Source organism: Poecilia reticulata, linkage group LG12 (genome assembly GCF_000633615.1).
Source record: "Poecilia reticulata strain Guanapo linkage group LG12, Guppy_female_1.0+MT, whole genome shotgun sequence".
NCBI classification, from domain to species: domain Eukaryota; kingdom Metazoa; phylum Chordata; class Actinopteri; order Cyprinodontiformes; family Poeciliidae; genus Poecilia; species Poecilia reticulata.
In genome coordinates this window covers 18,325,388-18,351,489 of record NC_024342.1, presented here as the reverse complement: position 1 = coordinate 18,351,489, position 26,102 = coordinate 18,325,388, and the positions used below count along the sequence as shown (strand labels likewise).

At 36.7% G+C, this 26,102-nt stretch overlaps 1 protein-coding gene across 2 annotated transcripts in view; it reads right to left on the bottom strand.

Moving 5' to 3' along the window:
* Nucleotides 1–26,102, bottom strand: part of pappaa (pregnancy-associated plasma protein A, pappalysin 1a) — a 98,727-nt gene that overhangs the window by 60,919 nt on the left and 11,706 nt on the right. For both annotated transcript variants that reach the window (XM_008424380.2, XM_008424379.2), the window contains 5 exons: nt 19,237–19,382; nt 18,110–18,403; nt 17,033–17,225; nt 16,639–16,760; nt 5,231–5,732 (listed from right to left, as the gene is read on the bottom strand). In XM_008424380.2, the coding sequence (XP_008422602.1) occupies nt 5,231–5,732; nt 16,639–16,760; nt 17,033–17,225; nt 18,110–18,403; nt 19,237–19,382 (1,257 nt within the window). The remainder of the gene's footprint in view (nt 1–5,230; nt 5,733–16,638; nt 16,761–17,032; nt 17,226–18,109; nt 18,404–19,236; nt 19,383–26,102) is intronic.

Below are 26,102 nucleotides of genomic sequence, written 5' to 3'. Positions count from 1 at the left end.
CGGACAATACTTAGCATATGATCACAGTGTCACAGTGTCACAACAAATTTCATCACTTGTTTTTTTTTTCTTTCTTTTTTTTCCTGAAATTCCTCCTAATCCCACAGGTGATTATTTTATTTTATATATATATATATTTTTTTTTTTTGTTTGTTTGTTTGTTTTTTTGTTTTTCAATCCTTGTTCTTTGGGAGCTTCCTCAACACACTTGATTCCACAGATTAACTTTGTTCCCCAAGTCTGTCACCAAGTTCTCCATTAGTTTCTTAATGACCATTCAAATTAAATCAGGTGTGTTGGAGGGAGAAAAGCTCTAGGAAGGCAGCCAATCCATGAGTACCATACAGATTCTTTGGCACTGATTGGCTGTACCCCCAAAAGTGGAAATAAGTAAAATTCTAGATATTAATTTCTGTGGTAGTGCTAAGATGGTTTCCACTGTGCATATTATATTATCATCTTAAGATATATATGGTATTTTTCATGGCTTTCAGCTATTGAGAGTGGGCCGTGGTGGGGTCCATGTATTTAGTATTTGCTTAAAAACAATCTACATTTGCCGGATTGCAAAGATTGCCTGTGCACAGGCCTCTTCAGATCATCAAACAGACTGTGAATTGAACTCGGGTCTACTGTAAACTCTGGCTGGGCCATTGTAAAACTGTAATCTTGTTAAGTCATGCTTTGGTTAGTTTTAATAAATGTGTCAGTGCTATGCTGAATTATGACATTTCTCTTCATCTTCAGTTTTTTAGCGGATGTCTGAAGGTTTTATCCCAACAGTTTTTAGAACAGTTAATAATTATCTTCAAATTGACAAGCCCCACCCCTTCAGGCTCAGGAAAACCAGCTTCGAAGCATGATACTTTTACAAACATGCTTTCCTGTAGGTGTAGAGTTCTTTGGTAATGTGCATACCTTTTGCAAAGAGAATAAACTAACTCACAGAACCAAAACATATTTTAGAGACTTCAAATGGAGGGTAGCAAAATTTATTTGGACTTGGCTGTACTTCTTCACTAGCAAAAGCTTCCAACGAAGAAGCTACAATATTGTAGCTTCTTCTTCTACACTGCAGGTTCATGCACCTGTGATGAACCTGCAGTGCATGCACAGAACCTGGCAGCTTCTTGAATTTTGCTGTTCGACTGGGATTAATCAGAAGTAATCAGTTTAATCCTGCACACCTGAGTTTGAATATGTTGGTTAATTTTGAACAATACCTGATAATATGGTTTATCACAAAAATCTGGCCATTATAACAGGAGTGTGTAGCACTTTACATAACTTTAGATTCCATAGCTGTAAACAAACTATTTTATTTCTACGTATTACACATCAGGGCATCAGCTTAACTGTCACTAGCAGTTAAATATTTTGATTAACAAGTAGGAAAATCCAGAAAACTTGTCAAATTTCATGTTTAACTGGAGGTAATTTTTTTTTCCTAACTTTTAGCATTCATATCTTTGGATTGAACACTTTAGAGATAGTAAATACCTGTGAAATATGACAGGCTAGGATTTATGATGAAACCAAAAAAACTTGGAGTGGCACTTGCTGATACATAAAATCCTATGAATCACCAACCCCAATTTAATTAAAACCATGAGTACATAATAGAACATTGCTTTAAATCATCGGTTGTCTTGTGGGTGCAAAATGTCCCCAGGACTGGTACAAATTGATGCATAATCAGTATAATTTATCAAGAGTCAAACTGGTAAAAAAGACAATTGTAAGAGTAGAGAGAGTAAATGGCGTAGGGTCGAAATAAACGACACTAATTTTTGTGACAGAAACACGCTGTTTTGTGAAAAATATTAATCTTTCCTGAACCCTGAATAATTAGCAACCTCATGTCCAAGTCCTTCTGATAAGGTTTGCTTATCAGAAGGACTTTAAATCTTTGGATCTTTTAGATCCAAAGATTTAAAAGATCTTTGGATCTTTTAAATCCAAAGATGTTCTAATTATCATCTATACAGCCCGTGATATGATCTACAATAAATAGTTACACTGTTTACTTTATTCTACAGAAGCCTGATACAAGAGAAAGATACCATTTAAAGCAAAATCAATATCTCTATATAAAGGAGGAAGGAAAATGATACCAGCGGTTTCTTTTAATTACATGGGACATTATGATCAGATTCTACAAGTTCTGGTTCTGCTTGCTCTCCAAGCCTCATAGTTACAATTAAGAAAGGCATAATTCTTAGCAATATGATGGGATTACAATCAGTGTACACAAATGAGATGTGCATGATCTATTTTGAAAATTGTATGGGCTTTTAAAATAAATCAAACAATAAAATCTATTGGCGATGCAGCGGAAGCAACAGGTGATGATTCTCTCTTAATAGTCAGCAGAATTTTCAGGTTCCTGCAAATGACTGGGTTTTACCTTAGCTGAACCAGTACAAATGAAAAATCACTCATATTTACGTGATGGTAGGTGGAATTCAAAGCCAACAATAAAGGGACTCCAGTTTTGCTTTCCCAAAAACCATCTACATGTTTCCTCACATTTTTATCCTGAAAAGGTCGACAGAAATAGCGATCTAACGAATAGAATTTGAAGGCTTGAACAATAAATTAAAAGGGTGCAGAGTTTTAAAAACTTCCAGAACAAATTGTTAGACATAGCTCCTGCCACAATCCCACCATTAGGACAAAATAAGGGAAAGGCATACTAATCAATTGTTCAATGTCTTTGCCCCTAAAGTCACCAGCTCTAGTTTTAAGAAAATATATTCAGTCTCTAAATTGATGGATGGGGAACATTATGTGAAAGATTTGAGCATAACCAGGATGGAGTTCTAATATAGACAGAGTGTGCAGTAGATGTGAAGGTGTAAGAGCTGTCCTGTGTCCCCTTTTTTTGCCTGGGAGGTCTCTCTCCTTATACTTTCTTGACGCCCTTATGTCTCCTTCATCACCCATTGCCATTCACCCCTATCCCCTTCCCAAGCCAAGCAATAATTTACCCCCAACTGATACAACCACCCACTCAGTGTCTCCTCTTTACCCTTCAAACTCTGCACCATAATTTACTCTGTCACCCTGACCTCCCAGCCGTTGGCCATTCCAAACAAACCACCACTCATTGATGGGGCCACAGGAGCCAAGATGTTAGTCGTTCCTCCTGTTGTTTGCTCCGGCTTAGATGAAGGCCAATGGATTGACAGCAAGAGGTCAGTTCCCCTCACCCCTCATCCACTGTTTCGAATCCCAGGGAAACATTTTGCAGGAAGAATTAACTTTCTGTGTGGTCAACCGAAAAATTTTCAGAAGCTGGACCCAGATGATAGATAAGTCCTAAATATGTCTTTAAGAAATTTCTCACCGGCTACACCCATCATTTTCTAAAAATAAACATGTGGTTGAGAAGAGTTATGTAAAATACAGTGGGTTAAAGTCTGATTTCCCTTTACTCTGTGATCTGAATACAACACTTTTATTCAAAAAATAGAGTTGAGTTGCACTGTGAAGTCAAAGTTGGCACTATTGCTTCATAGCTAAGATATTTAGAATTCAAAATTCAGATGGGGAACGTGTTTGTAAATTTAAATGCTATTCCAAGGCCTGGGTTTTATCTGGGTGCTCGAGTTGATCACTAAGCCAGGGCACCTTGCACAGTTATTGTTGGATGTGTTTCTATAGTTGTTCCTTGATGGACTGTCTACAAAATCTTTGTAATTTTTGTTGGTAAAGGTAGTGAAGAAACAGAATCACAAAGACCATGGGATAAAGTTGTGGAGACATTTTAAGAAGAGTTAGGCTATAAGCTTTAAACATCTAACAAATAATCAATCAATAAATAATTTATCACCCCAAAAGGGAAACAGTGAGTGAGGCACAACAGCACACCTACCAAGAGGTGCTTTGTTAGGTCTTACCAAGGTAAGACCTAACAAATCACTTTTCACCAATGCCATCTATCCTATCTGACAAACCCTTAGCTCATTCACAATGGCTCCCAAGAACATACAGCAGAAGACGTGCAGCTGTTCTCGCACCAAAAGGTGATCCCACAATGTATTGATTTAGAGGAGATGAACAGAAATGCATGTCCCTATATTTTCCAATATTTATTTGTAAAGAAAAATTTTGAAATCCATGATTCCTCTTCCTGATACTTCAAAAGGTTGTTAGTTTGTGTTGATCCATCACAAAATGTTAGAATATTGGACACCAGATTCTGTGTAGTACTTCAAAGGATATAAATACTTCTGCAAAGCGCTGTACTACACTCTTTATTTTGTAAGAAATGTGTAAAAGAAACTTCTTATCCAATACAGCTACACTTATTTACTACAGAGCTTCTCTTGAAGCTTAACAGACAAGATCCCACATGGTCTCATAAGAAAAAAATATACAGCCATTTCCACTGACCACTACCACTGGAATGCGACCACAGCTAGTGAAATGTACCACAGTAGTAAAACTACCTACAGTGCATCAACAGTCAGCAAAGTGTGCCAAAACCTCCAAATAAATACATCCTTACTGGAGGCAACCTTCCACAGATACTACCATTCAACCAGGAAGTTATGCACTTTTGAAACTTAGATTTCATCACTTCATCTTGCATAACGTGCATACCCAACCCTTTTGTGTTTTATCAAGCACTTTCCTTCTCATGTGAATCTCGCTGATAGCACAACAGCAAGATGGTATGACACGCAGCAGCGCCATGTATAGCACAATTTTTGTTAAGTCAGCACATTCCATGGAAGAAAAGCACTAAATTCTCACCGCAGTGTGCAGATAATACCTTCAACAAGTCATCTGTTTGCCCTTGCTTCATGGAACATAGGAAAAAACACAAATGTGGGCGACAACTGACCTGTGACTTAGGAAACAAATGTTGGGAAAACAGATCTGAAAGCTCAGAAGCAGCGATGGCTCACATGTGCTCCAGAGGGTATTGGAAAGGATGTCTGCTATTACATGAGCAAATTTTAGTGGATATTTTCCACAGATAAATAAACGCCTTTTACTGACTTGTCTAAAATTACCCTACGCTAAAGCCAGGAGCAAAATCATAAACACTCATCCATTCTAAACGTTTAATAGAAAACAATGAGGAAAAACAGCTGTAAAAGAAAAAAAATATGGCTTAATATTTTAAGTTATTTGGAGACCCTGGCAAACAAAATAATACAGAATACGCAGGCAACATTCAGTCTGTCATCACTGACTGCAATCCACCACTCAAACTCACCTGTCTGTATATCGGCGGATAGGTTCAATCAGTTGCAGGCCTTTCGGGGCAAATGTGAAGGGTGGTTGGCGCAACAGATTGTAATGAAGTGGTTTGCAATGCCTGCAAACTTTGCAGTCTGGCTTGGACGTCAATAAAGTTGCGTCAATCTCTAGGTGTTGCTCCATTGTGTAAAACTGTACACCATACACTGCTTCTTCCACGTCCAGTTTCAGAGTCAATGGAGTGTCACAGAAGACGTTACTGGGCCCCAGCGAAATGTTGTTTCCACTCACAGTCAAAAGCAAGATGTCGTGGATAGCAGGCAGAGCGCTCTCCTCGGGACTGAAAAATGTCACCCACACAGTCAGCGAATCGGGAACCACTGGGTGTTGGAACTCCAACTGAAGCATGCAACCCTGTGGAGGACACTCTGATAGGCCAACAACACCCTGGTCAGTTCCTGCATTTGGGCTCCATGTGCGTACACTTGGCTCACAAGCTTGCTCCACATCTGGAGGACCTGTAAGATAAGTTGCAAAACAGATAACATGTGTTTAATGGGGTTTTTTTTATTGCTATGCTTTGTGATAGACCAACATAAAGCAGTAAATAATGGTGAAGTTGAAGGAAAAGTTATGTTTCAAGTAAAAAATGTAAGAAATGTGGCATGTATGGGAATTGAGCCCCCTGAGTTTTTACTTTATTTGATGTTCTAGAGAGGAAGATTTTTTATGTCCTATGCAAAATAGCTCTAACTCAGCCAGACTGAATAGAGAGCACCTGTTATATTGATTTTTAAGCATTGCCTCACATTCTTAACTCAGTTTGGGTCTTGTTCATTCTAGCACAAGAATAATGTTTGATCCAAAACAGAGATTACTAAATCCAGTCCTCAAGAGCTTCTGTCCTGTATGCTTAGAGTCGATGTCTCTCTCAAAGAAAAACGACTACCTTTGTCTTTAATCTTTTTCAGCTTTTTGGTGGGGTTTTTTGTCAGAATTGCCCCATTTTTTAGCTTTATACATCCTGAAAAAAATCCTTACCATAGCAGGATGATGCAGAAAACCCTGTTTCATAATGAGTTAGGGAGTGGATTTTGGATTTTGAGTGACATACAGTTTTATTTATATGCTCAAAATTTTAATTTTTGTCTCCCCTGACCAGATCACCTTCTCCCACATGTTAGTTGTCCCCTACCTACACTGTTAAACAGACACTGCAACACAGGCTTCGTATACCTTCCTTTCAACAATCGGTCAAGTGCTAACATAGACAAGGGATCCTCAAATCCAGGCCTCATGGGCTGGTGTCCTGCAGGTTTTATGTTCGACTCTGCTTCACCACACCTGAGTCAAATAATCAGGTTATTAGCAGCACTCTGGAGAACTTGACTGCAGTGCTAAGGTAATTAAGCTATGAGACTGAGGTGTGTTGAAACAGGGATACATTGAAAGGTTGCAGGACACTGGCCCTGGAGGCCTCAGTTTGAGGACCCTTGTGCTATGCTATTAACACTGCTTTAAACATTCCCTCAACCTCAACATACCCTTAAACCTTGTCTGTTGTGTTCATTGGTTCTCAAGATGCTGTTTGCTTACTAATGTTCTGTAACAAACCACTTAGGTCTCCACAGATCACATATGTGTATAATAATATTAAATTGCACATAAGTAAGATATATTTACATTTCAGATAACTTTTGATGGCAATTGGTTGCACTAAATTTTAATTAGTAAAAGTATCTGAAAATAAATACACAAAACACCTGTCAGATTCCTTTCTTATTTGAAAAATAAACAATGTATCATTTTAACATTTAAATGAACATTACAGTTGTGCATTACTTTGTTTTGGTCTGTAACAAAAGAAATCCCCCTAAAACTGTTTGTAGCTGTATTGTGAAAGAATTTGAAGAAATGTAAGGGTTATTAATACCTTTGCAAGATAATGCATTGTAAATACTTTGCTTTATTGAAGGAATCTCAAATATTCCTTAAACAGTTAAAAAAAACTTTTATGCACAGTTAAGGAACTAACTCGTGTTTTTGGTGTCTCTAAAGGTCCTGCAACATCAAGGTTAAGGTGAAACTAAGAGTTCATTGTGAGTCCATCTGCAGAGGAAAGGCAGAGCTGAGGTGTGTACCTTCTGAGAGGGGCCCTGTGCAGGGTTCTCACTTCAGCGCAGTCATTACAACCTCAAACAGTCACACTCCAGCCATATTTGGAGTCCACACACAGCTAACTCGCATTATCCCAAGTGACGTACACTAACATTCATCAAGCACTTTCAGGAGCCAGCAAGCGGTAGACACTATGTTCTCCCTCGTTTTCCTTTTGAGCAATTCCAAGCTGGCAACCATCAGAGCCATTTGCTAACCTCATTTCTGGGCACCATGCAAAATTCCAGTGTTTAATCAAGTGAGGATTGAAAACGTATTCCAAGCCACATTATCTCAACATATTTATTATCGTACTGTAAGTGTGTGTGTGGCCAGAGTGAAGGTGAATTAAAGAAAAGCGAGTCAGTGAAAAAAGAAAAGATAGAAAAGAAGAAAAGAAAAGAAAAGAAAGAGGGGGCTGGAAGGGAAAGAGCTAAGGTGCTCCAAGAGATTGGCTGCACTTTGCTCATGTAGTCCTGGATTTCTGAGTATATTTTCATAGAGTTTGCAAGGAAAAGAGCTGTAGCCACTGAAAATATTTTGTAATGTCAGCTGTTATGATGGGCCCAACTTTTGCTCTGGCGCTGTTGGTAATGTTGTTGGAGATTTAGATGGAGACAGAGCAGGGGTGTCATCCATTGTGTAACCTAAACAAACTGTTTCACAGCCAAGCAAGTATGTATCCGTGATTGACAAGCCAGCCTGTCCACACACACGGGATATGATCTAATATCATAAAAGTCTTGATTTATTTGAAGAATGTGGTTGTTTGTAGATAAAGAGTCATCATGTGTGAGATCTAAAACATGAGATGCCAAAAAGATTGAGTTATTAGCTGGCTGTTGTCACTGTGTCTATTACTTAAAATATTTACTTCTTTTTAAATGGAGACTTAAGAGCAAAGAAGAAATATAGAGTTGAAGTTCAAATACGAATGTTTGAAGAAGCAATTGATAAAAAAAAAGGCTAGAGATGTTTGGACTATCTTTAAATGTTACTCTTTTATACCTCTGGAATACATGCCTTATTGTGAACAAGAATATGCTTCATCAGGCAGCAAATAACTTGGCTGCAAGGGGTTTTGTGGTCAGACTCCTGCAGTCTGGTTCTAGTGTACAATTACTGTTTGTTTGTTTTGCTTTGGAGAATCTGGTTTAAGGATTTCATGTATACATACTTTTTAAAATGTAGGTATGTAGACATGGAGTGATCTCTGTTTACATGAAATGATGGGGAGGGGGTGAAATTTAACATCCACGTCAAAATCAAACAGGATGTCAGTCAATAAAATACTCAGGAGTTGCTATTTATGGTTGTTGTTTAGTAAGGAAAGGAAATCAAGAAAACCTAATGGGTCAGTAAGGGTTTTTTATGTGTCAGTAGTAAAAGCTAAAATGCAAAGACAACTAAAGCTGCAAGCAGCGGCGACCGCGGGAGCTCTGGGAGTGCCACCCCATCGCCATTGTCAATTCGCTCACACTGTTTCCGCACCCATCCACCAGGCGACATGTTGGCAAATCTTCAAAATCACCTTCAGTCCAGTTCAGTACAAGTCCATCTGGAAAAGCCCTTAAAGTTTTGCTCAAACATTCCAGATAGAAGCTGTTGTCAATTTCTGTTTCATGGTGAAGGATTGTGGAGGACTTGGGAGGACTGGGAGAGGTAGTAAAGCATTGGTGTCCAAAGTTGGTCCTCGAGGACTGGCATCTGTATGTTTTAGTTCTCTCCCTGGTTTAACACACCTGGATCAAATGATGGCTCATTAGAAGACCTATGAAGAACACTGACATGCTGAGAAGGTTATTACTACCACCAGGGAGAGAACTGGATGCCGTTCCTTGAAGATCAACTTTGGCCACCACTGTAGTAAAGCATCAAGGACAAGAGTAAGGTGCTATGTTCTTGCTTTTATGGCAGTTCTGATGTTCATGGCAGATAAATCAAATGTGCTTCCTAAATTTTGTTGTCACCTATTTTTTTAGCTTTCAGATTAAACTGCTGAACTGAACTTTTCGTCAGTGCAAGTCTGTTCTTTAAGCTCCTGAATGATTGGTAAACTGTTGGTAAATCTTAGATTTAAATCAGTTAAAATATTTTTAGTAGCCTGTTTTTTGCAGTTGTTTATGGAAAATAAATGTTGCTATCATATTGTGGAGGAGAAAGAGGGATGACACAGGAGCTAGGTTCGATCATCTCATTTACTCGATTCCAACAAACATCCACGAGTAACGGCACACCGCCTAACATACAGAATAATAGAACATAGGATAACGCAAAGAACAATGGTACACAGAGTAACAGTAACTTACAAAAAATATTTTTATTTTCAAATGGTCTGTCACAATATTTGTTATTAGATATGTGTATGTTTTTTTAGCACAGAAAATCATTTGAATAGACATTAGCTCAGGGGTGTTTAACTCTATTTCTCAAATGGAAGTTTCCTGCATGTTTCAGATGTGCCACAGCTCTAATGCAGGTGACCATGTTGTGCAGAGGCTTAATAATGGACCAGTTGTTGTATTGATTTGTGTGGAACCAGGAACATATCTGACACATTCAGGACTCTGACTCTTGAGGACTGGAGATAAACACTCGTGCAGTCCATTGATTAACAATATATTTAAGTCTTGATTTCACTGATTACTAGCTGGCTGATTCTTTGTATCTTTAATTAGAGCGGCATTTGTTTTTGATTGTAATTAAATACTTTAACTTAAAAAAATATCTACCAAAATCAGTAAGTATTTCCTTTTATGTGATAGAGATTGCTCAATGAAAAGGTCACAAATTCATCTTTCAGGTTGATTTGGACAGTCTGAGATTGTCTGTGGGAGAGATTGGCTCATAACAGTAAAATATGGAAACATAGCTTAATCTTACCATAGTTATCATTGCCTTGTTTGTGCTAGACTTGCCCAAAGTTTCTTCCACACACCTCATTAGAAACTTAAAAAAAATGTTTTAACAAATACATGGTTCATAAACCCATTTTCAATCCCAAACTCAAACATTTGTTAAAATCCTTCAGAGTCAGGTCCTTAGCAATCGTGTAAAAGTTGAAGCATGGATGAGATATGTTCATGCGTTCTTTGTATTGGGAGTAGGAAACCTCACAGCACTGACCTTACACCAAAGGGCACTTGACCATACTTTCCAATGTATTTTTAAACTTCTTTTAAAAATAATCACCAATATTCTTTCATGTTAACACCATGACAAATACTGCTTAATGTATAAATAGCAAAGTAAAATTACTAATAACTGTTGGACCACTACCCCCATTATAAACCAGTCTGAAGAGTGGAATGGATAAACAGAACAAGAATATGTCCGGGCATGCACACTTTATGCTTTCTAAGAAGTGTCTGCTTCTGGCTCTCACTATCTATGACTCACTGTCACACAATGTTACACGCTTCCTCACTTAAAAGACAGACATCGACCCACTCCAACCTTTAGCACTGACACAGTCATAAATAAAAAGACACACAGAAACACTTTTTAACGGTAAAAGACACTAATGCTTGGATATCATTGCCTTGCTGCATGAATATTTTGTGATACATTAATAGCAGTCAACAATCGAGCCCAAACGTGTTGACATAGATTTGAAATGATAGGTTTTTTTTGCTCTTTTTGTGAAAAAACATTATATTTAGATAAATATTTAGATAATGTTTGTTTTACTTTCGTTTCATGACGTATACACAGTCAGTGAGAGAATATGGTCACTGCTAATCAGTGTGGTTACTCATAGGAGTATACCCACAAAATGTCACCAGGAAAAGAAAAGGATAGATACCATTCCATGTAAATAAATCAATAACTTGTGCAGTTGGCTTATTTCCAAACAAAAAATCCTTAGTTTGTTTGAGGTTACTTCACACAATTGGTAAGTGAACAGTAAAACAAATGCAGATGTTAAAGCAAATATGGTAAAATTCCATTAGTGTATTGGTAATGTAACAGAACATCAGCATGTTGACAAGAAATATGGCTGTCATTGCTGTCCAAAATGATAAAATAAACAGTTTCTTAAGAGCATGTAGTTTTGCACACTTTGTATGCAAAGGTAATTCCACACAATTCCCCGACAGTTGGCTTCACACAAAACCAAACATACAAATTTTCTTCCTTATTAAACTTCAACAAGGATTTCTTTCATTAATGCATCTTACTGTTACCCTGGGAAAAATCAGCCCCTTCTATTAAGAAAATTATGACTTAGTGAATGACGAAGTTATAAAGAAGTGAATCTGATTTTACACAATCACTGCCGTTTAGCTGTTACGTATGTAAAGGGCACCTTGATGAAGTTTTCTGGAAATTGCATACACTTTAAACAACCCCATGGAGAGTATGGCCATGGCATCTTTGCCAGCAGTAAAATGTCTTAAACATTCTGACCTTAGTTGCTCAATATTTTCAGGTGTGGCCAACATGGACTGACTGGCTTTGTTCACTTCTTTCGCTGCCATTGCCAAACTACAACCAAAGGCAGACTGCACTTCTAAAAGAGTGCAGAAATTTGATGCCATTGTTCACAACTCCTGCTGGCTTATTGGTACTGTTGCAGAACTCCAAGATGAGAAATCAAGCTTAATGGGGGAAATCCCAGACAGAGCACTGAAGGGAAAGGAGAACCAAGCAAAATTGCATAGGATGGCAATGCCCAGGGTATCTTACAGTAGAAACCAGTCATTAACTTAGACTGTATAAAAGGATGCATGACCCTTTTTTCCTCTCTGTGTGATTTTAAATCAGACCAAGCATTTCTCTTTTCTAGGTTACTAAGCCTTTAAACACTTTGGAAAAGCATACATAATGATGATATGGTTTGTAAGCTTCTGATTCACATCATTTAAGTAAATTGGAAGCCCACCTGTGAAGTACTTTGAGGCAACACTTCTGGCATACTACTTCCTTGAGGAGAACTATTGCTTGAGTTACCATGTTCATCTGTTCACCAGATGAGAGGCATAAAAGTGTTTAGGTGCAACAGTTATTCTCATTGAAATACTTGTTGGTCCTCCAAATGAACAAGGTTCCCAAGCATATTACTTTAAAAGCTCTTAAGGACAACAACAAAGGGCAGACCTATAAACCTGATTTTCACACCAGTTCTGCCTGGAGGATTAGGCCAACATTCCAGCAAACTATTCTTCAAACCATATGGAAGGATAAACAACAAGCCAAACAGCTGTTTAAGTCATGTTTATTTTAGAAATACAATTTTGGTAATTATAACTGACCTGGAACAGGAATTGCTTTTTCTAGTTTATTATCAAACATAAAGAATTTTAAAAAGTTGTGCGTCTTTATTTGTTTTACTGTACGCACAGGTTTTCATCAGTCTAGAGAAGTTTATTATGACACATTGATTGTTTTTGCACCAGTTTGCATTTTAAACGTACTGTGTTTTAGAATTAAATTTTAATTTATTTTCCTGTTATTCTAATACTTTAATCATATTGTGTTTGTTTTATTGTTTTGGAGAGGTCTTAATGTTTTAAGGAGACTCGTTGTGACTAATAGTTAACTGTATCTGCACACTTAAAATACTGGTTAAGAAAAAGTTACAAATGTAGTCAGTGTTTGCGGACATTAATCCAGTTAACAGAAAAAGTTAATTTGTGTCATCAAGTTGATTGTCAGAATTGACAAATTATGTTAATTAAGTGTTTACAGCTAAAAGCAACTAAATTCTATTATTTCTTTAAACTTCATCATTGTTTCTATGGTGTTCTGGTTACTTTGTTCTATAACTAATTACTGGAAATTCTTTGTGAGTACCGTTGTGGTCAAGTACTGTATATAATATACAAATATTTGACAACACTTGACTAATAACTAACTGAATATATTATATAACGTTGTATAATATATTGAGTTAGTTATTAGAATAAACCTTTCAAACCCACCTTCTAGTTTCAAACTAGGCCTCAGTTACAAATTATACAAATGATTTATTGCATGATTGCAGGATTTTTTTTTTTCTTTGCCAGACTCATGTTACTTTTTGTCTTGCAAGTTGACCTGATCAAGTGTTATTTCAAGGTCGGTTTGTCCTCGATTCATGTTTTAGGCACCCGTTCCAAAATCTGAAGAGGTGTTTTCACCTAGTATGTTTCTAAATGTTTATTTATTTCACTTAATTACATGATATTTATCTTTCTGTATAAAATTTTGTATCTATCTATTTTTTGCTTCCTCTCCATCAGTCTGCATCAGGATTGGCTTTATATATTTAAATATGAAAGTAGACACACATGTGTATTAGATATGTAAACTTCAATATGTTTATTTTGTAAATAAGGTGATGTCAGTGGTCAGTGTTTTTGTTTGAGAGTATTTGAGTATGTACTCTACATAAATGTCCAGTGGAAGTAAGTAAATATGTGACACATTTGCAGCAGAACAGCAGCTGTTTATCCAGTAGAGGCTAGAGCAAGGAGAGAGATTCATTCCAAGAGGGGAAATGGAGCACATTATGTGCACACACACACACACGCACACACACACCCACACCCACACACACGCACAGACTCACAACATGTCAGACATGTCCAGACTTGCCTGTGGTACACGCGTTCTACTTACTGCAAAGGCAACATTATCAGATTTACATAAAAATATGTTTTGATTTTAAGAGGCTGACACTTTGATTTGCATAGAAACAGGTTTACTCGATTCTGTGAAGACATACAACTACAGTATTTGCCAAAGGAGTCTCACAGGCAGGAATATTTCCTGAGCAGCAGATTTGTATCTGTTTAGTTGTGGATACTGTGGTGACCACTAACATTTGCCCATTTTACACTGTATTTTAAACATCATAGATATACATTTTTTCCGTACCCTTCAACAAATTACAGCTGCTGCGGTTAAGTTACAGCTTCTGTGTTACTAATTGAAATAGCTTGAATTATAAGAATTACTTACATATTTTATGTATACATGTTAATGTCATTTATTTGTGAGTCACTCAGTTTTATAAAGTTTATAACTGTCCTGTTTACAGCTTAGGTCTTTATTTTGATTTAAAACCCCAAAATTATTGCTAGCCCACATTTGGCCCTCTTCTGGACACAACCATGCTGAAAAGTCTTAAGAAGGCATTGAATATAAACATTTATATAGAAGCTATATAAAGATAGCTATTACTATCTTTAAATATTCTGAATATGACACATTAAATCAGAACTCACTTAAGGCTTAATTAACAGGACAACGACCCAAAATATACTTTAAAAGCAACACTCAAATGGGTTAAAGGTAAATGTGTAAATGTATCGGAAAGGCCTACTCAAAGCCTAGACCAAGTGAAAATTTGTTGTTAGACTTGAAGGTTGGTGTTCACCAGCAGAGACCGTCTAACTTGAAGGACCTGGAGCAGTTTTATCTTTAGGATTGGGCAAAAATCCCAGTGGCAAGATGTGGCAAGCTCATCGAAACTTATGCAAAGTGGCATGTAGGTGTAATTGCTACAAAAGTTGGCTCCACAACGTAGCAAATTTCAGGGGGTTGAATATGTATGCACACTGGAATTTTATTATTATCGTTATGTTGTCCTAATTGTTGGTTGCTTCAAAATAACAAGGAAAATAAACGTTCAAAGTTGTAGGCCTGTTCTGTAAATGAAAAGACACAAGCCCTAAAATAATCTATTTTAATTCCAAGTTGTGTGGAAACCAAACACAGAAGATGCCAAGGGGATGAAAACGTTCACAAGGCACTGCATATGTAAATAAAAACCATATATACATAAGCAATTCATCCACAGCATTTTAAAAGTTGTTAAAATAAATGCATTTTTTTCCACCAATGATGGTAAAACTAGTTACTAGATTGAGGAGCAATTACTTTTCATACAGGACCAAATAGGTTGGGATAGCTTTGTTCTTTTAATAAGCTGAATTATTTACTTAGGTTATACATTTTATAATACAATCTTGTTTGATGATTGAAGTGAAACAAAAATGGTAGAGAATGCAGCATTCTCTACCATATGCTCCTGTGTACATATCAACACTATGTATGTTGTAACATAAACACAATATTTGCCACGTCTATTAAAATCTAATTCCAAGCCTAACACAAGTGCCAGAAGACGTAGAGCTCTAAAAAAAGTTTTAAGATTGGCATTTATTGTTTGAAAACACCATGTGTTCCAAGCTTAGGTTGAGGACACGCAAGTATCCATCTGTGTTCCTCTGAACCAAGCAAAGGAATGTGTGTATTCAAACGATACAGATGGACATGTGTGCATCCTTCCAAAAAGCTAGCTGCGCAAAGAATTTAGACAAGATGTGCTTAAATAAAATTCTAGATAAAAACAAAACAATGAAAATTTAAGAGGCACATCTAAAATGTATGTCTATAATTTATATCGACTGAGTTTCTAGATGTTGTAAAACAGAATATTGTCTTTTTGAACTTTTTTTTTTTTTTGCAAAGGACCAGTACGTACCAAGACACCAAAGAGATTTGTGAATTGTAATCATGTGCAGAGCTCACTACTGTGCAATACAGGGAACGAACCCTGAAGTTTCGTGACTGCCAGCACCAAAGAGGTCTAGCTTTCATAATAACAAGTGAATCATTGCTGTGTTTTTTGTGCAAAACTAAAGTGATGCACTTTGCTCGGCGGAGCACATAAACCTCTGTTGCTAGTTGCATGCAGTACAAATAAATGTGTTTCCAAACGCAGGATTTTAAAAGCTGCTTAACCCAGACCAGATTCATCCCAATGCTTCTGCTTGGGAGTCCATACTGGAAAATATCACGTATGCATCAGACATATTTTTCTAAGCACATTCCTTTAGAGCATTGTGTTGCTGTCTGTATCTGCAGTGTAAACAGATTTATTTTTCAAAGTGTTTAGAAATATTTATTACAAATGTCTCTGATCCTTCTATGTTTCTTCACTGCCCAAAAGTCATGAATCCAATGAGTCATCAGTTTGGGTCCGAATCAGTCCGCAAAATTTGTGTATGCCGTATTAAGTCAGAAATCCAACACCAGATAAATATCAAATCATGTAATCAGCTCTTAAACTCAAGATTAAAGGGGGATGTTACTTTGCATTTATACAATGTTTGCTTTTGAAAATAAAATTGGCAAAACAGTTGAAGAAAGTGACTCACATCTGTCATCTATCGGTAAGAACATTTAATGAATTGTCCAAACAGGCATTCAATGTTTAGCCAAAAAAGCAACCTTTCAATAATAAACCTTTCATGCCATGTAACGTGAAAAACATACCTTCAGCTTCTCGGGGGGACCAGTGTCCTGAAGGGTCGCATGGTCTTGGTGATGAAGAGTTGGAGGCGTACTGCAGTAGAACCCTCCCCTCAGTACATTTATCACATGCTAATCCCACTTCTCTAGGAAACCAATAAGCAAGAACAAAAAACAACTTAGATGCAGATCAAAAACACCTCAAACACTTCAACACAGTATATGTAAATATAGTAAGAACAGCAAATATGTGACAAGCTAACCAAAAGGTTTTCTTTGGAAATGTTGGTCCCTGTTAAGGACACTAATATTAAAATACAATTCTATCATCTGAAATCAATTAAGAATATTTACTTTTGTAGCCTCATTAATGACACCGGCATTTGTTTGTTAACCTTTGGGCAGTAGTTTGTTTCACCTGTCGTAGAAGTGTCCAGAAATTGGTGGAAACCATTCCAGGGTAACAGAGTTGTGATGCTGCTCAACTACATGCGGTGCCATCACCACTGGAGGAGATTTGAAGCTTGTTTGCCACTTCTGGTATACAAGGTCCAAGTAGCAGTGCATCCTTGCTACCTGGTTCAATGTGAATGAATTTGTACAAGCATCATCTGAGGATTAAGAAGGAAGTTCATGACTGTGAGATTTTGGATTGATGCAATATTCAACATATCAACGATCGTCACATAATAACGAAGTAAAAAGAAAATTACACATGGTTTTTGACAAATACTTTTACTTTATCTTTTTTAACAAGTAAAAATCTGAAAATTGCAGTGAACATTTGCATACACCCCAATTTACTTTATTAATTCTAAATAAAATCCCATAGAAATAGTTGCTTCAGAAGTCACTTTATAGCAGTGAAATACAACTGAAGGCTGTATCTTTTCAAGTTTGAAAGCCAAGTGTATTTTTATTGTGAATATAAATTTACGCACTACTTTGTTATGGTCTATCACATGAAATTCCAGTGAAATACACACAATGAGAAAGCTTGAAAAGCTTGGCAGTGGCAATTGTCTTTTAAGACAATGTGTTATTGCTTATCAAGAAATATGTTTATTTTGAATTTCATTCCAGAACTAAATTTCAAAATAAGATAGCATAGTAGTCTCAAAATGATATATAAATAAAAGTGGCAGCATGATATTTTTGCTAATTGTTATGATAAAATGAGCTTTGCTTTGTTTAAAAAAAAGAAGTAAAAAGTAATTCTAATGGCTCATGTCACATAAATAAAGATAGCCATCTGTTTATATTTAGCATTATATCACTTTTTCCAAGAACGAGAAAAAAACTGGCTGTAGTATAAATCAAGAAACATAAACTCTGTCCCTCCTGTTGAGTTTTTCAGTGCTTTTTCGAAGTAAAATTCCACATATGGCTTGGTCTGCAAGGTATATACTCATCAAATTCTACTATGGTAATCTTTTTTCAGTTTAGCAATTTGAAACAAGTTAAAAGCAGAATCCACGAGTGGATCCAAGCTCACCTGTATAGCTCATGTAGTTGTTGAAAGGGGTATGCATGAAGTGCTGGTGGCCGCAGGTCTCATTGCCTGGTTCAGGATCGTTGCACTCTTTACACTTTGGGGTGGGATTGGTGTCGGCACACAAGTCTCCAGTCTCCATTGAAGGTTCGGTTTCCAAACAAGCATCATTGCAGGAGTCAATCTCTGATACACCACGAAATACATGGTATAATCCAAGGCTATGTCCAATCTCATGGACCATTGTGTCAGTGTGACCAAATGTTCCATAAAAGGAAGGATTAAGCACAATTCCACCTATGAAGAAAAGAGAAAAAATAGGGAAAAGCCTAATAATGTTTACATAAAACAACAGTCTCTATTCTTAATGTGAAAATTCAGATAGTGAATTAATCATTAATAAGCTCCCTTAGCTACCATATCATTCTAACATGTAGAATGTTAGAATACCATATTTTCCGGACTATAGAATGCACCTCACTATAAGCCGCACCCACAAAGTAAAAAAAAAAACAAAACAAAAAAAAACAGAAACGTACATATATAAGCCGCACCGGACTATAAGCCGCTGGTATCTCCGCCGCTTTCGGTTTTCCACAAGAACATAAATCCGCTATGAAGGACGCAGCCCTGCGTCTCCATCGCCGAACCTTGGATTCATTCACGGTGAGCTTACGCAGCGGCTATCGATCTGTACTACCATATCGATAGCCTTCAACTTAAAAGCTGCATTATATGAACTTCTTCGTGTGGTTTCCATAATGAGGGGGTATGAGTTTGAAAAAATTTCTCCGTCGTGCCTGCTGCTAGCATGTTCTTGTTCTAAATGAAAATCAGCACTTTCTTCTTCGATTTCCAATTTTGACTTCTAATGATTCACTTCCTACTAAAGAGCCCCATGGTGGTTGAAGAAAAATCCACAGAAAAGCCGCATGGTTCAAAGCGTAGGAAAAAAAGTAATGGCTTATAGTCCGAAAAATACAGTACTAGTTATGGCTTGAACGGTGTTACTGTGTTAAAATCAACAATCTGTGAAGTCCATGGGACATGTGCATGCATTTACTGTAATGTGGTGCATGTGAGTGTTCACACGTTTATGAATGTGTGTCTGTGGTTTTGTTTATTTTTACCCAAATGTGTAAGGGCTTCCTTGTCCCAGGGCCAAGTGGCAACCCCTGCCAGGTCCTCATCAGACGAATTGGCAAAGAAGACATTCAGGTGAGTCGACCCATCCAAACGTAGAATCTCTTTCACTTCTTTCATATCCAAAAAGGCTCTGGAAAATACAGTCAAAAGGGAGTGGCAGAAAAAGAGATTAGTTGATAATAAAGTGATAATTCTAGGATCGAAACAATTTTTCCAGGTAATGAACATTTTTATGGATTTTCCTAAAGCAGCAAAAGTAGTAAAAAATATATCATATACGTCATCTTTCAGAAAACAAAACCATAATAAACAGGTTTCAAAGTGAAACATGACTAAAAAACCTAAAAATATTAGACTTTTAACAGAATCTATCTTTTCACTTGTATCATAAGATAACTTTTGTTTTTCTGTAAATAGTTCTGATTTCATTTATTTACCACAAGATCGTAAAAAAGAATGTGTTCAATGGTTATGATAAATTCACCTGCACAAACTGTTCCACTTCTTCAATCTTATCTGAGAAAATTCATCTGACTGTATCAAATTCAGTTAGGAATTTTTCATTCTAATCCTAGTACCGTATTTTCGCACTATAAGGTGCACCTAAAAACCTTCAATTTCCTCAAAAGCCGACAGTGCGCCAATCCGGTGCGCTTTATATATGGACCAATATTGAGCCACAACAAGTCTAGCAACTACGGTAAGCAGCCGCCGACTTCATTTTCCCCCGTAGAAGAAGTAGTGCGCGGTGCATGCTGGGATAGTTGTCAGAACTCTGGTTGGTTAATAAAGTTTGATAATACCTTTAAAGCCAGGGGGACGGAGGGGCGGGGGAAGAGAGACAGAGACTGCGGTGGCAGCGTGTCGGTTGGTCTGTATTACCCAGAAAGCAGTTGGGCACAATATCGCAACACCAACATCGTAAGTGAAACAACAACTGGGGCAGCCTACTATATAAAGCACTCGGGGACCTTTTGTTTACACATGTGGATGTGTTAATAATGGAGTACGGAACAACCCAAACAAAAGCGTCTGTTTTATGCGCCTTATAATGCGGGGTGTGCCTTATATATGAAAAAAGTTTTTAAATAGGCCATTCATTGAAGGTGTGCCTTATAATCCGGTGCACCTTATAGTGCGGAAAATATAGTAGTTTAGGAATTATATAAACTGTTCTATAATTTGTCTATTAGTTTTCTTAATTTGGTGTCATGGTCTAAGGATAATTTGTTTGTTGTGTGACTATGACTCAATCTTAATATATAGTATAATATAGAGTGGTAATTAAAAAGTGATATTTATGAAAAAATATTAATAAAGAAGATACTTAGCTATTTGCATGACATAAAAGTAAGTATCTGTTCAGATTTGGATATTTTCATACTTTTGTTGAAGGTTTTTAGTTCTCTGTTGTTTATAGTACAGCTTAACAAAGATTTTAAAGATTTATTTTACCAACTGGTGAGACAACTAATTGGAGTTCCATATCTGCACTCTTACAGACTCTATCTTCCAAGATGTCGCTGAGGGTTTATCAACAACTAATTCCAGGATTTCGGAGTAAACGGGATGGAAGGATCTTAACCCCATTTTACACTTGCAGCAAACTGTCTGACTTTTAACAAATGCTGTTTGAAGACTGGTAAGCCATTCTACAGCATTGTGTGACCAACCTGTTGACCAGCAATAAGAGAAAGTGCCAGTTTGCTGTGACTGTGCATGCCTGTCCCATGCACTACTCATGCTCCTGTTTTTTAAATGAATAAATTACTGAATTGCCATTCTTCTTGCTTAAAGTTCAGTTGTAAACTGAAAAGATCGTCATCTTTTAGTACATAATTCCAAAAAAATACAGAAGAGTAAATAGCAGAATGAGCTGTTAGGCATCAACAGAGAGTCATATGGCATTTTTATTACAAACCACAACGCTTTCCAACAAAAAAAGGTATGGTCCCTTGTGACATTGTAACATATTAAAGCTTTCATTTCCCCCCCTTACATCTATCTCAACATTGCATCTCAACATAGTTTTGACATTTGTATTCTGAAAGCACCCCAGGTCAGCCTGACTCATACAAGTCACCCTGAGACTTCAATTATTGTTCAGGTACTCTGATGTCTTCCTGTTCATGACCTAATGCTGCGTCTGAGGCCCTGGGAATAGTAAGGGCAGCAGTAATGATTGCAATCACTCAACAAAATGAGATCTTCACAGCAGTGAAACTGTCATTCATTGTGTGAGCACATTTTCTCTGAGTCTGGCTGGTGGTCCTGGCAAACAGAGTCAACAAGATCAGTCTTCTTGGAAGAGCTTGGAAATTGGTTGCACATGCAAGAGTGATCGTTTATTCTCTTTATCTGGTTTTGTGAAAGCTTTGGAGGCATACATTCAGTAGATAAAGATAGATGACCAAAAACAAAACACTACAAATTGGCCTCATCGTCACAAAATAGATCTTCTTCTAATGTTTTGACCTAGTTTATTTGGCCCACTTGCCTGCCTTTTCATTTTGTGCTCATATTTTACCTGACCTCATAAGATTTTGTGCATTGAAGAGAAACTCTTCAAATAAAAAAGCAGAAGAGGTGATTCATCAACACCGATTCTGTAGTCATACCTGCTCTGTCTGTCTGATAAAACAATCTGGCACTGAAACCATCTGCATTCTACACTGAAACAAATTTACATATTAACAATCAACATATCCTTAAGACAGGGAATATAGTAGTAATAACAAGTAATACTAATAACACAGTCTACAGACAACAGAATTTATCACAGTTTAACGTTGATTGAAAACATGCTTTATTCCTTTCTTGCTTTGTTTTTATCCTAAGCTAAATTTGTACTTTGATGTCATAAGATAAATTTGAATTCTTATTGTAATATGTTTAATGTTGCGCAACATAAATTTGTTATAGTGGGTGTTGATTTTGTTTAACTCCATATCACTTCTCCTTCTTAAGTGGGCTCAAGTAAATTCAGAATAAAAGGATTTGTTTTCAAAGATTTATACCTTTGTGTGAGTCAGTTGAACCTGAAATGTACTCTTTATATTTACCCCTACACTCAGCAGCTGAAATAAGATATGCCTATGAGTTATGAACTGCTACAAGGTTACGAGTTGTAGATTTTTGCAAAATTCAAATTTGATTTTGACTTATGAATAATGACGCTCTGATGCATGAAGGCAAGAGGAACCGATTTGACATCTTGTAATTGAAAAGCTAACTGGTTGAGCACGTCAAAAGTAGGATATTTTTTCTTTTCCATTGTTTGTATGACATTAATTGTAACCTAATTAGGACTGTTATAGAGACCCCTGCAAAAAAGGCACTAATATATTTTCAGACTTTTCATAAACATTCTAATTTTTTGTAATAAAAGGATTAATGACGTTAAAGACATATATTCAAACAAATTATCTGGATAATATAGACATTAAAACTTAGGATCTGTGACTTATTTTGATAAATACATATTGGTTCTCATTACAGTCGGGCCTTTGAGTGAAGTGTTTATTTCGATAATCAGTCCTTCAATAAATGACTGTACAGTAATCACTGGTAATAATTTACTTTATTGATGGGAACACAAGACCTGGGAGGACAATTTAATTTTAATGACAATGTTGCTTTTGGGACTGCTCGCTCTTTTTTTTCTTTCAGTAAACACATTTACCAATCGTAAAATCTCACATGGTGGTTTTTAAAACAGCAAGAACTAGGAGGAAAAAAGGAGATGAGATGAATTAATCCCATCTGGTATTCAATCTGTCCCACTGTGTTTGATGATTTCCTCATTGCAGTAAAAACAATTACCATTTTCATTCCATTGGAACATTGAAACTATCTGATGCTATGGCCCAACTGAGTCAAGTTTGCCTTGTAAGTGAACACAAACACCTCAGATTTGACCTTTCGCATACATTTAACTGCTTGCACCAAATCCTTTCAAAAAGCTATTAGCTATTGCTATTAGATTTAGCCAGACCAGCCTCTAATCCTATTCCAATGACATCTTGAATCAGTTTGGGGTGTTAGACTGTAAAAACTTGCTTTACTGGTTACAACCACTTTGAATAATGTGTTAGGATGCTAATTTAATGGTGGAAACTAGGGTGAAAATACTAAATGTCTAACTAGACCTAATGCCAAAGTCATAAAGATCGTCATCTTTTTAGCTAGCAAATAAACTTTGGGATTTATTCCTAGGGTTAATTGCACAGAAAAAAGAGATTGTATTGTAAATGTTTGTGACTTCTTCAGTCATTATTTTATTTAGTAAAAAACATAGTTGTCATTTCAGAACAAAGCTTACGTGCCTAAATTGTCTTTAAAAGTTAGCCATGTAATTTGTATTCTTAAGGTAAGCTAGTGTATTAAGTTGGGAGTCAGAACAGCATTGTAAAGATTTTTCTTTTTTAAATTTTCCACAAAAAATAAGGTTAAGCAAGTTTGAATGTGCCTCATAAAAGAATAATGTTATAATGACATGCCTCAAGAAAGGTGAGCATGCCCTATTACATAAAGTTTGGATGAAAGGTATAATATATAGTACACGGTCATAGATCTGAGCAAAAACAACAGTAGCCTCAATGGGGTGTGGTCTAAGAGGAGAGGGTGGGAGAGACAGGGGAGAAAGCAGATAATATGAGGTCTCCATTCCCAATAATTTGAGGAATTTCGTTATTTCCTCAAAAAATATTTGTCCAGAGTTTTTGGACAAGCGTGTCGGGGGAATGGGATCAGAAAGTTTGATGCCGAGATGATTGAGGCAGCAATGAATGAAAGGAGAGGTCAACATGGATCTAATATTTTCTGATTCATTAGCACCCATGTGCCTGCTACATGCAAGAAGCTATTCAAGGCGAGGGCAGCGGGACAATTCACACTGCCCTCCCCTTGTCCCAAAGGAATTCAAATTCCTTTTGGACATCTGTTCCACGTTTTCAAATAGTGTATTTGGGGAATTTACATTACACCGTTACTTAAGCAGATAAATGTTTCATTGTTCATCTTCACACAATCACAATAGTACAGTTATTTTGAAAATCCAGTCTTTGTATCAACCTTCTTATCCCGACCAACAATTCCTTATCTGCTTCACATTCTCACTGAAGCCCCTTTATACAACTTTAAGCTATTTTTCTGGAGAACACTTTTGAACTGGATACAAACATACTAAATTCTAAATGGAAAGTGTAGTTATCTTCTGTCTTTGTATAAAAGATAACATGTGTGAAGCAAATCAAGCCTCTACAAAAAGGCTTCACTTAAGGGCAATTCAAGATAGCCATACATAGAGTAGGCTATACTATCGTCTTAAAGCTTTTACACCTAAAACATATTAAATGTGGGGCTATAACTTCCTTCATTTGACTCTACATAAAATTCAAATGAGCCTATAAATTTGCCTTGCATACATATGTTTAGGGCAGCATGGAAGCTGAGGTGAGCTGGCATTGCAATGACAGTGTAACAGCCAAGAACACTTCTGAAATTGGAGGGGCCCTTGGCTCCACTGTCATCACATTGGTCAACAACACAGCCCTTAAACCCATCATTCATCTCTGGCTTTATTACTATGCTTGCACTTTCCTATTTAACCTTCCAGCACAGTCCTCTGGGAACTCTTTGCTTTGCAAGGACAACATGTTCGCTGTTGTTGGATTCTTCAAAAGCCCAATTTAGAGAAACACACAAGAACATTTTCATATTTTCTAACTCTCAGAGTCAAAATTAACAAATTAGCCTGGTGAACTCTCACAAATAGGTAGAAACGTGAGAACCTCTTCATCGTTGAACTCTCTGACCTCTGAACCACAATGGCTACATTTTTAGCTAAATAATTCCCTAATTTGTCACATTTTTTAGGGACCACCAACCATATCTGGCAACATATTGTCCTGACATGGCCTGTTGTAACTCCTTTGCATTCCAACATTCCCTTAAGTCCCTTAATTATGTACAAATTCTAATTCAGACTTAAATCAACAAAATTGAGACCACAGACGAAAATTTTACTACAGGTGTTTTTACTATTATAACAGAGAGGAGTCAAGTCCTGCTGTTTAATGCAAAGTACTTCATTATGTTTTATGGGAAACAGGGTGACTGACAGTAAAAAGAAGAAAAAAAAACAACAAAAAGGAAAAGAAAACAAACCATGAGCCCTAGAGATGATCTTTTCACAGCAGAGAAGAATTGAAAGAAAAATGTAAGGATGGTCCAAAGGTTGATCTGTCACAGTGAAAGGTATCGACCAATGAGGTGCGTAGAGTAATAGAGTCAGATGGAAAAACACAATTCCAAGCCAGACTTTCCTTTACTCAAACCCTAATAAGCCTCTAATAGATCCAATATTTTCCTTGATCAATTTGTCTTGCTGTTGTGTGTGAATTGTTTAGAAGTATTTTTATTTTAAGTTGCACAAAGGTCAAAGAAAGGTGTCTGTGCTTTTGGCTTCTCTGGTCAAATAATGAGCAAATTACAGATATTAGTGCATATGAATACGTGGTCATATTAATACTGATTCATCTTCACCCCGGTGTTACACCGAAGTTTCAAATTCCACTTTGATGAATTGCAGTAATGACCTGATTTGTTGTAGTCCAGATCCTGGTAAAGTTGAAAAAAATAATAACATTGAATCGACCTCACATTTAAGTAGATGCTAAAACTGTTTGGATTGCTTTTAACACCAAAGAACATAGAAAACACAAGGCATGGGATGTCAACATTTCTAAAAACAATGTAAAATATTTTCATTCACCAGATGTGGATAATGGAAAGTGTGTGTGGTGTTTATCTCATAGGAGCACTCTATCGACAGAATACATTCTGTTCC